The sequence below is a fragment of the Rhinolophus sinicus genome, linkage group LG02 (genome assembly GCF_036562045.2).
Source record: "Rhinolophus sinicus isolate RSC01 linkage group LG02, ASM3656204v1, whole genome shotgun sequence".
NCBI classification, from domain to species: domain Eukaryota; kingdom Metazoa; phylum Chordata; class Mammalia; order Chiroptera; family Rhinolophidae; genus Rhinolophus; species Rhinolophus sinicus.
Genome location: NC_133752.1, coordinates 69,609,659 through 69,625,120, shown reverse-complemented (window position 1 = coordinate 69,625,120; position 15,462 = coordinate 69,609,659). Strand labels below are relative to the sequence as shown.

The 15,462-nt window shown below is 32.8% G+C and overlaps 1 protein-coding gene across 3 annotated transcripts in view; it reads right to left on the bottom strand.

Moving 5' to 3' along the window:
* Positions 1–15,462, bottom strand: part of NMU (neuromedin U) — a 31,041-nt gene that overhangs the window by 797 nt on the left and 14,782 nt on the right. Inside the window, exons 4-9 of one of the 3 annotated variants that reach the window (XM_019740086.2) lie at positions 12,504–12,563; positions 11,121–11,150; positions 10,981–11,028; positions 9,278–9,352; positions 6,258–6,311; positions 2,240–2,279 (exon numbers count right to left, since the gene is read on the bottom strand). In XM_019740086.2, coding sequence (XP_019595645.2) covers positions 2,244–2,279; positions 6,258–6,311; positions 9,278–9,352; positions 10,981–11,028; positions 11,121–11,150; positions 12,504–12,563 — 303 coding nt within the window. In that variant the 3' untranslated portion in view covers positions 2,240–2,243. The remainder of the gene's footprint in view (positions 1–2,239; positions 2,280–6,257; positions 6,312–9,277; positions 9,353–10,980; positions 11,029–11,120; positions 11,151–12,503; positions 12,564–15,462) is intronic. The other 2 variants (XM_074324527.1, XM_074324528.1) reach the window with 2 other exon arrangements.

Sequence of the window (15,462 nt, the reverse complement as noted above, 5' to 3'; positions counted from 1 at the left end):
TCCATTTATATTATAGTATTAAACTATTTTTTTGTTCACATTTTGTAAATGCCTCTACATTTGTACTACTATGAAAGATAGTTTTCTTTTCCATTAACTCTTTAAAAAGAGAAAAAGTTAAGAAAACGTTTGCTCGTATTCCTAATATGAACATAACAGGCCTTTGCTGAAACAAGAGTTTAATTCCAAAAATAGTTTGAAAATTTAAGTTCCTAATTATGCCCCATGAGCACATTAAATTTTTTCTTTACATTTCCAATATTTGTATCTTTTATTTTTTTCTTGTCTAACTGAATTAGCTAGTGCATAAGAACTACATTAAATACAAGGTAACAAAAGCATCCTTGTTTTGTTCCTGACATTAACAGAAATGCTAAAGTGTTTTACTATGAAACCTGCTACTGACTGTGAGACCATTATATAAATAATGTTAAGACAAAATTCATCTCTTCTTTTAAAACATCAGAAATTGATGTGGAATTTTACCAAAAGTATCTATTGAGATGATCATATACTTTATCTTGTAATGGTGAAAACATTTAAATGACTTCCTAATATTGAATTATCCTGAGTTGCTAGAACAAACTTGACTTCATAGGGTCATATAATTCTTTAAATAATACTGCTGAATACTGTTTACTAATATTTCTTTTGAATTTTTACATTAAAAATTATAAATATCTTTGACCTTAAGTTTCTTTAATACTACTTTTGTATGATTTTGGTATTAGCTTCATTAAATATATGGCTGATTTCATAAGTTTTTTGAGATTTTTCTTCCTTCTCTGAGCTGGAAAAATCCAAAATCTATTGGCCTAGGACTTCTTTGAGGGGAAAGTTTCTGGGTAATGTTTTCAATTTTTTCCCATGGCCATTAGTCTGTATATATATATTTTTCTTTCTACTGAGGTAAATTTTGGTAGCACCTAATTTTGGTAGCACCTACTTTACTAGACAATCTTCCATTTTACGCTAGTTTTCTAACTATAGGCACAGAGATTTGCAAATTACTCTTTCATAATTTAATTTCTACATATCTGTTTTAATATCCCTCTTTTCATTTGTATTTTTGTATATTTATGGTTTCTCCCCTATTTCTTAATTAGGCTAATTAGAGTAGTTTATTTTTTTGCAGAGACAGATTTTTGCTTTATTTACCAACTCTTCTACTTTACTATTTTATAATTTATTAATTTCATCTTTTATTTTATACTTTTCTTCCTTTTCTTTCCTGAAGTTCACCTTGTTCTTTTTTAACTTATTGAGTTAAATCCTTACTCTACTCATTTTTTCCTTGCTTGAAAATGCTTAAAGTCTTGAATTTTCCACTGAATATGGCTTTGGCAGAGTCCCATAAGTTTTGATACTCAGTGTTTTCATTATCTTTGTTTTCTAGATATTGTACAATTTTGGTGTTGATATATTCTTTAGTTAGAAATAGTGCATTTTAAAATTTTTGTTTCTATGAGAAAATGTTAAGAATTTTAACATTCTTAAGCTAAATGTGTATTAAAGGTTGAGATAAATTATATGAATGAAATATTTGCAAAAATATGTACAGCATAGAATCTGAATTCAGATAAAGTTATAGAATATACTTTTACCTCGGTGGCATAAATTTATCATCTACATTTGGGTTTAATTTCAAAATTCATAACCTAATAACATATTAGGATAAACATATTTATTAAACATGTAGGACCACTCAATTGCTACTAAGTATCTACTATATCTCCATCATTGAGGTGGAAACTCTGAGAATCTCAAAGCAGAAGTCATGTTTTCATATCTTTCCACCTTTTCTTAGTTCTCTAGAAATGGTAAATCACAACTATTAAAAGGAATCTTTGAATATGGGTCATTTGGAACACAGAAATACATTCAGGTTATAAGTTCTGACTCATTATTTTGGACACTGATTACCATAGTAAGAACACAATCCCTTACACAAACTACTTGCACAACAAATAACTATAATAAGGTCAATGTCTACAAAATTGATGGTGATGACTATTGTGGCATAGTCTGAGGAACGCATGACTTGGGTAAAAAAATCTGGCCCTAAAATAATGGTATTTTCCATCTTAAAGCCCTCACAGCCCCTATAATTGTAGTATTTATATAGAATAGTAATACATATATGCAATCAAATAATAGAAATATATTCAGCATAGTTTAATATGTGAATATCTAAAAACAACAGACATTTTCAAACTGGGTTAAATTGTGAAGCACATACCATTTTAAATGTAATCTTCTGACCTTCTTCCGTTGCGTGGCTGGAAAATAACAAATTAGTAATAAACCAGTGTTAGCTAAGGAGGGAAGTTAATTTTCATAAAAAGCAGCCAAACGATCTCAATGAGTAGTATTATTTCTTCCTCTATGCTGTCTTGCTCCTTCCTTCAGCCCATTCTCCAATTTGTTGTTAGAATTAGTTTCCAAAATGCAAATCTTAAACATATGGCTCTCCTTAGCCTCTACAATAAAGTTGGAATTCTAAGGTAAATATTTCATTGCCTAATTCCTGTTGATTCTTCAAATTCAGCCCTTAAAGCCTCTACCTCCTCCAGTCCCCAGTCTAGGTTAAGTGCCTGTTTTTTAGAAACTATAGCACCATATATTTTACCCCTTTTATCCTCTCTGGGTGGTGAGCACACAGTGTGATATATAGATTACATATTATACAATTCTACACTTGAAACCTATGTAATTTTACTAACCATTGTCACCCCAATAAATTCAATTTTAAAAATGTTAAAAAAAGAAGGAAAGGAAAGAAAGAAAGAAACAAAGTAAGAAAGAAAGAAAGAAAAAAGAAAGAAAAAGAAACCATAACCCCTGGGTCGAAGGTATATTTAACATTTATTTATTTATTTATTTATTTATTTATTTATTTATTTATCAATTTCCTGTATTACGCTGTAAACTCCTAGAGCCTAAGAACAGAATTCTATCTGGCTGTATATTCCCAGCCTTTGGTACATTGTCTAGCACCCAGGAGAATTTCAATAAATAGTGGCTGAATTAAGGAATGAAAAATCTCTGGTAATGTGTGAGGGATACAAACACTTAAAAAAGTATAGCTGCTTAGAAAGAAACTCACATTTCAGACAATTTGGATATACGAAATACTAAATACAAAGTTTTATCTACTTATAGCTTCTAATGTAGTTGATTCTTTTACTTTTAAAAGCTTATGAAAATAGTCATAACTCTTCCAATCTATTGAATGAAACATTTAGTATATGATTCTTTGGAAGTTAAGGAGTAAAACATCTTTAAGACACTCTTTCCCTGCACATGAAATGTTATGCAACTAAACTGTGAACTAGATGAATGTCATTTGGGGTATTTACAAACAGTAATGGATTAGGGAAGAGATCAGACATTCCATAATATTGAAGCAATAAGGTGGTGACAGAAGTGAATCTCGGCTTCACTAGTGAATTCTACCAAACCTTCAAAGAGGATCTAATACCAATCCTGCTCAAACTCTTCCAAAAAACTGAAGAAGAGACAGTATTCCCTAACTCATTTTATGAGGCCAACATTGCCCTGATACCAAAACCTGCAGGGACAACACAAAAAAAGAGAACTACAGACCAAAATCTCTGATGGATACAGATGCAAAACTCCTAAACAAAATTCTAGCAAATCGAATGCAACAATGCATTAAAAAGATTATTCAACACGACCAAGTGGGGTTCATCCCAGGGGCACAAGGATGGTTCGACACACGCAAATCCATCAGTGTGATACATCACATAAACAAAATAAAGGACAAAAATCATATGATTATATCAATTGATGCAGAAAAAGCATTTGACAAGATACAACATCCATTTATGATTAAAACACTTAATAAAATAGGTATAGAAGGAAAATACCTTAACATAATAAAGGCCATATATGAGAAACCCTCAGCTAATCTCATAATTAACGGTGAAAAACTGAAGCCATTTGCTCTACGTTCAGGAATACGACAGGGCTGTCTCCTATCACCTCTGCTTTTCAACATAGTGTTAGAAGTCGTCGCCAGAGCAATCAGGCAAGAGAAAGAAATAAAAGGCATCCAAATTGGGAATGAAGAAGTTAAATTGTCATTCTTTGCAGATGACATGATACTGTATATAGAAAACCCTAAAGACTCCACCAAAAAGCTATTAGAAACAATCAACGAATACAGTAATGTGGCCGGCTACAAAATCAACGTACAAAAGTCCATTGCATTCCTCTATACTAACAATGAAATCTCACAAAAAGAAATTAAAAAAGCAATTCTTTTTGCAATTGCATACAAAAGAATAAAATACCTAGGAATAAACTTAACCAAGGATGTGAAAGACCTATATGCTGAAAACTAGAAGACATTTTTAAAAGAAATTGAAGAAGACACAAAGAAATGGAAAAACATTCTGGGCTCATGGATTGGAAGAATCAACATAGTTAAAATGGCCATATTACCCAAAGCAATATACAGATTTAATGCGATTTCCAATCAAAATCCCCATGGCATTTTTTAAAGAAACAGAACAAAAACTCATCAGATTTGTTTGGAACCACAAAAGACCCCGAATAGCCAAAGCAATCTTAAGAAAAAAAAAACAATGCTGGAGGTATCACACTCCCTGACTTTAGCTTGTACTACAGGGCAACAATAATCAAAACAGCATGATATTGGCAGAAAAACAGACATGTAGACCAATGGAATAGAATTGAGAACCCAGAAATAAACCCCCATAAATATGGACAGATAATTTTTGACAAAGAAGCAAAAAACATACAATGGAGAAAAGACAGCCTCTTCAATAAATGGTGCTCACAGAATTGGAAAGCCACGGGCAAAGGAATGAAACTGGACTGCTATCTGTCACCATGTACCAAAATTAATTCAAAATGGATCAAAGACTTAAGCATAAGACCTGAAACAATAAACTGCATAGAAGAAAACCTAGGTACTAAACTTACGGATCTTGAGTTCAAACAACATTTTATGAATTTGACTCCAAAGGCAAGGGAAATAAAAGCTAAAATAAATGAATGGGACTATATCAAACTTAAAAGCTTCTGCACAGCAAAAGAAACCATCGACAAAATAAAGAGGTAACCAACTGAATGGGAGAAGATTTTTGCAAACAGTGCCTCCGATAAAGAGCTAATATCCAAAATATACAAGGAACTCATGCAACTCAACAACAAAAAAACAAACAACCCAATTGAAAAATGGGCAGAGGACCTGAAGAGACATTTCTCCAAAGAGGACATACAAATGGCAAAAAGACATGAAAAAATGCTCAACATCACTAATCATCAGAGAAATGCAAATAAATACCACAATGAGATATCACCTCACCCCAGTTAGAATGGCTATCATCAACAAGACAAATAGTAACAAGTGTTGGAGAGGCTGTGGAGAAAAGGAACCCTCATACACTGTTGGTGGGAATGCAGACTGGTGCAGCCGCCATGGAAGGCAGTGTGGAGGTTCCTCAAAAAATTAAAAATAGAATTACCGTATGACCCAGCAATCCCACTCCTGGGTATCTACCCAAAAAATCTGAAAACATTTATCCATAAAGACACGTGTGCTCCAATGTTCATTGCAGCTTTTTTTGTGGTGGCCAAGACATGGAAACAGCCAAAATGTCCTTTGATAGATGAATGGATAAAGAAGTTGTGGTATATATACACAGTGGAATACTGTTCCACGGTAAGATGATATAGGACCATTTGTGACAACATGGATGGATCTTGAGAATATAATATTAAGCGAAGTAAGTCAGACAGAAAAAGCAGAGAACCATATGAGTTCACTGATATGTGGTATATGAACCAAAAACAACAAAAGAACAAGACAAACAAATGAGAAACAAAAACTCATAGACACAGACAATAGTTTAGTGGTTACCAGAGGGTAAGGCGGGGAGGGAGGTGGTAGATGAGGGTAAAGGGGATCAAATATATGGTGATGGAAGGAGAACTGACTCTGGGTGGTGAACACACAATGAGATTTATAGATGATGTAATATAGAATTGTACACCTGAAATCTATGTAGCTTTACTAACAATTGTCACCCCAATAAACTTTAAAGAAAAAAAAGAAGTGAATCTCAGTAACACCTGATGTCAAACATTTATAATAAATAAACTTCAAAATTTAATTAAAACTTGAAATAATGTAAATAAATGGACAGTTAAATTATTTTTCAATTTTGGTATTGATTGATTTTTTAAAAAATACAGTATGTGCATACCCTGAATAAAAAGTATCTTCGTCTTTGGCTTGCAATAGGACTTTGGAATTCTTCCTGAAAAGAAAATGAGGGCATTACAAATCAAATAACAGTAAAAATATGCACAAATTCTTCCTCAGAGTATAGTGAAGCTCACAGTTATTTTAAACTATCATAATTAAACAAAGAGGGAATCAAAGACTTGAGTATATAATTTATATCAAATCTAATCTGTGTATTAACACGAATTTACAACAACTAGCAGTATCACCAGAATGCTGTATTTTAAAATAATTTCCTTATCAATATAACAGATTCTATTTTCAGGAAATTTGTCAGTTGTATGTATATTCATCAATAAGTGGAAAGAAGAATGACAGACACTGCATAGATAATTAACTGTTTTTAAAATCTCCTTTTAGCATTTTGTTAGAACAAAATAATTTCTTTGAAAAACATATTGTATGTGCTAACACAAGGAAAGGGAAAAATATAAGATAGAATTGTGTGAGAGCTAAAATACATAATATTTCTATAGAAATTTAAATACAAATTAAGGGACAACTTTGGTAAACATATTTATTCAATGAGACTTCAGAAGAGATTTTCCCAATCTAATTATATTTACAGAAATGGTAATGAAAAAACATGAAATAGGAACAAACCAATTATTCATAATGTGTATATTTTGAAGTGTTTCTTTTCTTAAAACATTTCATTTTAAACTTAATGGAAAACAGATTTAACATTTTATCATTCCCATAAAATTGGTTCATATAGCTTCCTATTTTCAACAATTATTTATTATAAAAATATCAGGATGGCAATCACTATGAAATTTGTCAACAGGACCCTTTTCAATCATTCCATAATATAACTAAAATCATATTTTTAAATTCTAAAAAATGGCTCTCACATCTATTAAAATTCTGAAATCCTTGCTTACAATAAATATATCTTAAATTCTCAATATTTTATACCTAATTCTCATCCTCACTATAAATCCCCCTAAGTTAATTAAAAGATAGAAAATTTTAATATTCAAAAATGTACACATAAACACTATACACTTATATGCTTATATAAGAAAAAAAAGAAAGGTAGGACAAAATGTAACTTAAAACTTTCAAATTCAAACACACAGTTCATTTTAGTCTTATCACTGGAAAGAGAACAATATATATAAGAATTTGGGAGGTAAAGGTAAAAGAGATGTGGGGCTAGAAGTAAGGATGTCTAGTAAACAAAATATAAGAAGTGTTAGAATGCACTAAGATCTGAAAACATTTTCTCTAACAATCCAAAATATTTCACTATTGAAAATATGTTTTAAAATTAGGTGACTTAGGTCTAGCAAAGCTAACATTATTGTTTATTTTTTTCTATTCAGGTTTTACATTCTTTTATTTCATGGGTTCCTAGGAAACTTGTCTTGCTACAAAATACTTTTAGGAGTTATCATTTGTCCAGTAGTATATACTACCAAGTCAGAGTTCATGTTTTCAGCTACTTGACTGAAGGCGGAACATTCAGACAAAATGCCAAACTGGCCATAATACTGAGTATTCAGCTAAGGTTGTAAAATAATGACACTGAAGTTATATAGTAAACTAATAACATCGATATATTTTAAGGAACTGAACCTTTAAAATGAAATCTTACACTATTCATAAGTCAAGCAAATTCTTCAGAAAGTAAAAGTTAATCGAGAAAAATATATACAGAGGGTGCTAAAAATATGTATACACATTTTAAGAAAGGAAAAAACTGTATTAAAATTGTAATAATATATACCAATAACAAAAGAGGAATACAAGTCATGTGTGTACGTGTTTTTGGCACCGCTGGTATTACTTCCAGAAAGTTTGCTGACAACCATTTTGATATTTTTTCATACTAGAAATTCTATAATTTTAAGGCACTATTACAGTTTCTCGTACATTTCTCATTCAAGTTGGCAGCAGATACTATCTTCCTTGGTGAAAACTTAGTTTAAGAATGTGAAGAATTTAGGGAGGAAATAGTGACCATAAAAATAAATTTTGAGGCATTTATTTGCCTAAAGTGTATGCATTTTAAAAACTATTTGAAGACTTTGGGAGAAAGAAATTAATAAGGTATTTAAATTAAGGGAACATCTGACAATAATAGAAATAGCCAAGATTAGACTATAAAGGGAATGGCATAGTGAGAAAAGTATTTGCCCAGGCCAGAAGTCAGAAGACTGTTGTAATTTCGAATCTCACTTACTAGGGATGATCTTGGGAAACATCTTTAATTGTCCTGAATTGTTTTCCCTCTAGTAAACTGAGGATAACAATACTTGTATAAGCACCAACAGAGTTGCCAAAAGAATAAAATGAGGTGATACAAGACTGAAAACTATAATGCATTACAATAATGTAAGGCATTGCTTAAAAATAATACCTAGAAACTTTCATCATTGAAAGAGTTAGGATTCTTTTTAAATGAAAATAAAAACTCCACAATTTCTAGTTTAAAAATATGTTAATATAGTTATATTCATTTTACATACAGATACTGAATTTGGGCCATATTTTTGTTAATTGTGGATTAAAAATGCCTACATTTAACTTCTGATATATTTCCTTCATGAGCCTTACTCTTACTAACACTTTAAAACTTGGATAGAAAGCTTGCTATCCCAGCCATTTGCCGACCTATGTCCACAGGAGAAGTACTTTATCTTTTATCTTTTCTCCCATTCCTACCTAAGGACGAGCCATACTGCTACATCTGTTCTTAAATCAAGACTAGGTTTCCTCACTGGGAGGGTCATGGTCCTTGGAAGGGAATCTAATCCCAGCTTTCCTCACTGCTCCTGAGATAGAGAGGGAACAATTCTTTTCTTCCTGACTGTGAAAACACTTCTGCAAACAGATGTTCTTAGGCTAACTGGTGTTTGTGTGGGTTTTATCCTGAAGAAGAAGAGTGTCTTATAAAACACAACTGGGAATTCACAGAAGAGCTGCCCTACGCAGAGTGAGTGGCAAAGCAAGCATGCAGTTTGTGTTACATACGTCCACTCTGAATCTCCTCATTCTTCTCTCCTGCAGTTGAGGAACGAGCTGCAGTAACGGATGCACAACAGATGACTGAGAGACACGAACACACACACACGTGATGAGCACAAGGGCTTCTTAGTATTGGGCATAACTACAGTTTCCTATTTGTTTGTTTTCGTTTTTACCCATTATACTTGCTCCAGACAAAAGAGAACAAGAAGATGTTATCTAAGACATCCCTTGTGAGCATTTCAAAGAACTGAGAAGAATAAGCCACGAGATAGAATAAAATGTATAGCTAGATGCTAGAACCTTTGCCATTACATTGAACAAATGTAATGTTGAGTCCTGACGGCCTCAGTCCCTCCTCAGCTGCCAAGAAGTAAAACACCAGCCTGCATCTTTGACAGACAAAAAGCAGTCTGTCAGCTTCCACACTTACTCAAAATAATTTAGGACAGATGAAAACAATTCTGTGAGAATCAGTTTTCCATTATGAAAATGTTTATCTGGAAGATTGTGTTGTACACACACATTTATAAATTATGTATTTTATTTAAAATTGAACATATGGAATAAGAAAACAAGTGACACACAAAAAAATGACAATGTGTTGTTGATAGCAAAAAATGTGACTAAGATACATTTTCTCCAAATGTAAAGATGCCAAGCAGAAGAAAATGAAAACACATTTGAGACATGTGGCTACCTGCTTCGGTTTCATTTTAAAGGCATAGCTTAAATTGAACCTTCTCACAAATACTAAAATCATTTATCAAATGGATTCCTTTAAGCCCTATACAATGGTTATTTGTTAACCAATTCACCTTGTATTTGGTTTTTAAAGCCAGTGTAACCTAACTTTCAACTCTTCATATGTAAGAATATTCAATGTGATAAACATTTAAACCTGAGTTTAAGATTACAGTTCCCTTTCCACAGGTACATATATATTTAAAATACACTTGCTCCTCATTCTCTAAATTGGTTCATAGTAGTGAGTCACAAGCTTAGAAAGAATATTATAGTAAAATTATTATTAAGTATTCTAGATTGAAACATCAAAGTAGCTTGCTTAGCATTTTTTAAATCCATACATACAAAAAGAAAAACTACCACTAAAACCACACAATTTAGAAGTGAACTGAATTAAAGTTATTGATATCTGGCTAATCTTACTAAAATTCTCACATTAAATGCCTAATTACAAATAAGGAGATTTTAGGACTACAAGTGGATATTTCTAGTTATATTTAATTACATTTTGACCGTCATCTTTTAAAATAATTTTTAAAATGCCTTTGGACAAACCTATTTTTCCCTTGCACTAATCACCTTCTAAAAAAAGTATGTTTTACTTAATTATTTGCTTTTTCTTTGCTTTTCGAATGTAAGTTCCATGACAGGAAGGATTTCTTTTTTAATTTTCTATTTTATTTACTGCTATATTTCTAATAACTAGAATTGTGATTGGCACATAGCAGATACTCAGTAAGTAACTGTTGAATGAATGAATGAATTTGATATACATGCAGTTTTTGAGATATAAAATAAATTAAATGTATATTAAATTTTGAATTATATTTGTTCATACATGTATAAACTTTTAAAGTAAAACAACATGAATTTTCATCTAGCTCTATGATAAACTTCAAAAATCAGTTTTAAAAAAAATAACCCAAATACTAGTGATTACTAATAAAAATTCTACAACTTACCACATTTGAATTGCCCAACTTCCGCATCTTTGAATAATGAAATAAGAACTATTAAAAAAAAAGGAGTGAGATTTACTATAGACGATTAGTGGTTTCCTTTATTATTTTATTAATGTGTATATTTATGGAAATCACCTTACCCTTTTGGTATTATCTTTTTCATCTGTTTTCTGTTGACAAAAGAGATATACAAACATAATTATATTATTTATAACATAAAATTATAATATATGTTATGTATAATATATAGTATAAAATATATAAGATTATGGCATAATTTTAAAAAACATTAAACATATGCTACATATAAAATATAAGACTAAAATTGGTTAAGCACATATTGCTCTAAAAATAAATGAGAAACTGTTTATAAATAAAAGTATGAACAAAGATCTTTTCTACAACATTGTTCATAAGAGTAGAAAATTGGAAACATCCTAAATGTTCAACAGTGGTAGAATGGGAAAGTATGATATAATCACATATAGGATATTCAGAGAAATAGACAAGAAGTTATCACATCAAAATATTTGTAGTTGTTACCACTAAATAATAAGATTGAGTTGTTTTTGCTTCCTTCCATAAACTTTTCTATATTCCTGTCTCCCTCCAAAAATCTATGTTTTTGAGAATGAATCACATCATTTCTTTTTGTTGTTCTTTTTTGTTCTCATTTGCTTTAAATATAAAAGGAAAATCACGGATAACACCATTGTCATTTCTCATAATTAAGAAAAAAGTCAACTGAATGTTTTAGGAAAACATCACCTTTAAAAACATTGGGAAAAAATAGTTGTAAACACTTAGTTTCAGAAAACATTAATGCCTTCAAAAAATCAAGGTTTCTTTGAATTATTGTATGTGAAAGGAAGGGAAGTCAGAATGTACCAATGATACTATGTTAAATTAGAATTGCTAATGAAAAATATAATTCTAAACCTGAGGCTCTTACCCTTAATAAGATAGATTTAAAATAAGTACATCTTTAAAATGCAGAATATAAAAAGGGTATGGTATATTATGCTATTTTTCAAGTTCCCACGTATCTTCACTTCAGGACAAAAAGTTCTTCCAGAATAATCAAATAATTTTAATAAGAAACCAAGACATCACAGTAAGAATGTATTTTTCAAACTGACATTGATAATATAGTTTGCTTTTTTTTTTGGATTTTTAATGTCCTCTCTAACAAAGAAAGATGCATCTGTTTTCCAACTGCAGTTTGAGTCAGGGAGAGAAAAAGAGGCAAATGACCCCACATTTCTCTCATTAGAGGCAGAACACATCTTATACTTGAGGGGGACATAGAAATTTCCAACTGCATGTTTGTAAATTCCATTAGTATGACCTTAAATTCTCAGATATCAGAGAAACTGAAGTATTTGTTTCTTATCCAAAACCAAGTTATCCTCTTCTGGCTCCTTTTGTCTGGCTTCCTAAATTGGGTATATTTTCTTCCAAGAGGAAGTCCAAGATATCACTGAGCAATTTTTCCCTACAAATAAAACATATTTCAACTTTACCTGGGGCTTTGGCAGAGTCCCCATAATCATGAAGCAAAGTTTCTCCAATGCACTGGATGCCTAATGGAAAGAAGATACACAGGCTATGCTTCTGTTTTAACAACATATGCATAGAACACACAACTGTAGAATGTTAGGAACACATGGATATTCCAACTACCCAGAATAGAACCCTTCTCGTGGCCCACTGAAACTCTGTTGGAATCCCCTGATTTCTCTCATCATAAAAACTTGGCTCCTAAAAGTAAAACCTTCCTTCCAATCATGGGGGGAAAAAAATGTTATGTACTGTTAAGCACTCATTAAGGCTTCCTCTTTGGTCCAGATACATAGTTCTCAGTACTTGCTAAGATTTCATGGAATTCTATGACTGAGAGTAATTAGGGCAGTGCCAAAAGGAGGATTATTCTTCCCAGGTTGTAGCCAACTCTGAATTTACATGCCAAAGCTGTGAGCCTCACTGAATATTATTCATTATCGGGTCATTTGAAAACCCTGCATTTGCTCCCAAACAATGGGAGCTGGAGAGGAAGAGGCCACGCATGGTGCACATAATCTGAGTTACCACCCTTCCAGGCTGCTGACTACACACCCCAGATCAGGTTTTTCAAAGCATCTGAACACAGAAGTAGGGCAGGGCTCCTTGTGGTTAGCAGCCAGATGGGTGTGGTGAGGAGCAGCACCCATGGACAAGCAGGGGCGAAACCTGCTTTGCACAGAATTTAGCACAGTAGTACCACGGACAATTGATTTCTTAAGAAATGCACATTGGAAATAATGAAGATCTGGAACCATGGGTGGGGGGAGGTGATATAATTGGTGGTTAAAAACATGGGCTATGAGGTTGAGCAGCCTGCAAACTCTATAGCAGCGTGAATTCCATTTCTACTCTGTATTAGCTGTGTTACCTTGGGCTGGTTACCAAACCTCTCTAGACTTCAGTTTTTTTCAGCCATGAATCTTAGATGACAACATCACTGCAGAGAATCCTTGGAAGGATTAAATGTAGGTAAAGCTCTTAGCACAGTGCCAGGAACATAGCAATTAGTTAACAATGGTAGCATTAAAAAAAAAAAAAGTGTGACCTATAAAGCTTGATTTATAGCTGCAATTATAATGAGCTGCAAATATAATTATAATTCACTCTTCATTTAGAAGGACACGTCAAAAGGATTGTTTGGGACCACCAATATTCTGAACTTTGAACATCAGTGCGTGTTTAATACGGTTGGTTGTAGTTAGGGATACAGTGAGTCATGAAACAGCTTTTCTAAGCATCCTCCCGAGCATCACAGGTCTGCTTTGTTCTCTTTCATTTGTTTGCCTGCCATGTAAACGGCTGGGATATTTATTAATAATATTAAATGGCTCATATTTATATAGTGCTCCAATAACAAAACACCTTCACATACATAGTAATTCACAGTACTATGTGAATTAACAGGACAGGAACTGTTACTGTCACGTACTAAGGAAGTAAAGATCTAAGAGACTGTCACTTGCCCAACACCACACCTGGCTAGTAGTTGATAGAGTGTGTCCTGGGACACACTCTGGGAACTAGTTCTTCTGACCTTTAGATATTCCTGTGTTGTCCTGGTACTGACTGTTACACCTATCGCTGGGAGTTGGTTGAAAGAAAAAGTAGAGTGCGAACACTGATACACCCTTTCTCACTTTTTTTCTTCAGGGATGGGGACACAGGTCACTCCATAAAAATCTGGAAATAAACCCCTGAAACGTCTTTTTGTGGCCCATCTAGAAATACTGCAAAATATAAAACAATAACAAAAATATCTAGTGATGTCATTTATCAAAGATGTATCTCTTACTTTGAAGAAGAATAAATTCAGAAATATGAGTTCGCCTTAGAAACACATTCTAAGCGGGAGGAGGCTTGGCAATAAGATTAAAGTTTGACAGAAAAGGTTTCAAAACAAATTGCATTTTTTCTAGCAACTCTTTACATGGAGCCATTAGTTAATGAGCTACAACTATTCTTTAAGGATTTTCCTCACACTAAAATTTTAACATTTGATTGTTTTATTTGTGGACCTTAAAGATCCTTTATTTCCTATTTGGTAAAAATGTTTTGAAGCAATGTTCAGATGATCACAAAAATAATAAAAGAATGGTTAATGTGAAAATTAATGATTTTTAAAAATTGTATCAGGTAATGTAAAATATTCCATAATAAATTTACCAACTTCTCAAAATGTGCACAGTAGCCAAATCCAATAAAAGCTTAGTTTACCTTGATGGTGTTTAGAGGAGTGCTTTACAATTTGTTCATTTAGCACTGCAGAAATAAAAGTGATTCTGAATTTTAAACACAATGCAAAAGCTTGTAAGCTGATTAATATCCATCATATGTTATATATCTACCAATGTTCCTCAATTAATTAGAAATACTATTCATAAACAGGTCACTTATTATGATCCTGGTCTTGTTTTGGCATCTAATGCCTCCCACTTCTTGCAGATGAGCCTCTGCAGACTGAGGAATGTACTGAGGCAGGAGAAATACAGCACCACTACACAAGGCTGTCTACACACTGGCCAGGATGACATTCTGGAAGGACTAGGTGGAGGACATGGAACCTTGGCCATACTATGTAGGGGTTTGCCCAAGGCACACAGCTGATCGCTCTGCAGGAGGTCAAAACAGGACCTCGGCTGAGCCCTCTTCTCCATCCTGAAGACTAGTGATACTGGTTAAGAGAGTCAAGGCAATAAAAGTCAAGACACTAACGCTAACTCTGGTATACCTGCTGTCAGAGATAGAGCTACAGATAGAAGCAGTAGCGTCCAGTAAAGATGGTATAACGAGGACACACTTATTTCCCACTCCTCATGTTTCCATGCACAGGAGCTAGACGAACCCTCTTCTTTCCCCAACCCCCTCTTAACTCTTCCCTATAAGAGGAGTGAGAATTACCTGAGAGATAATTGAAAGGAA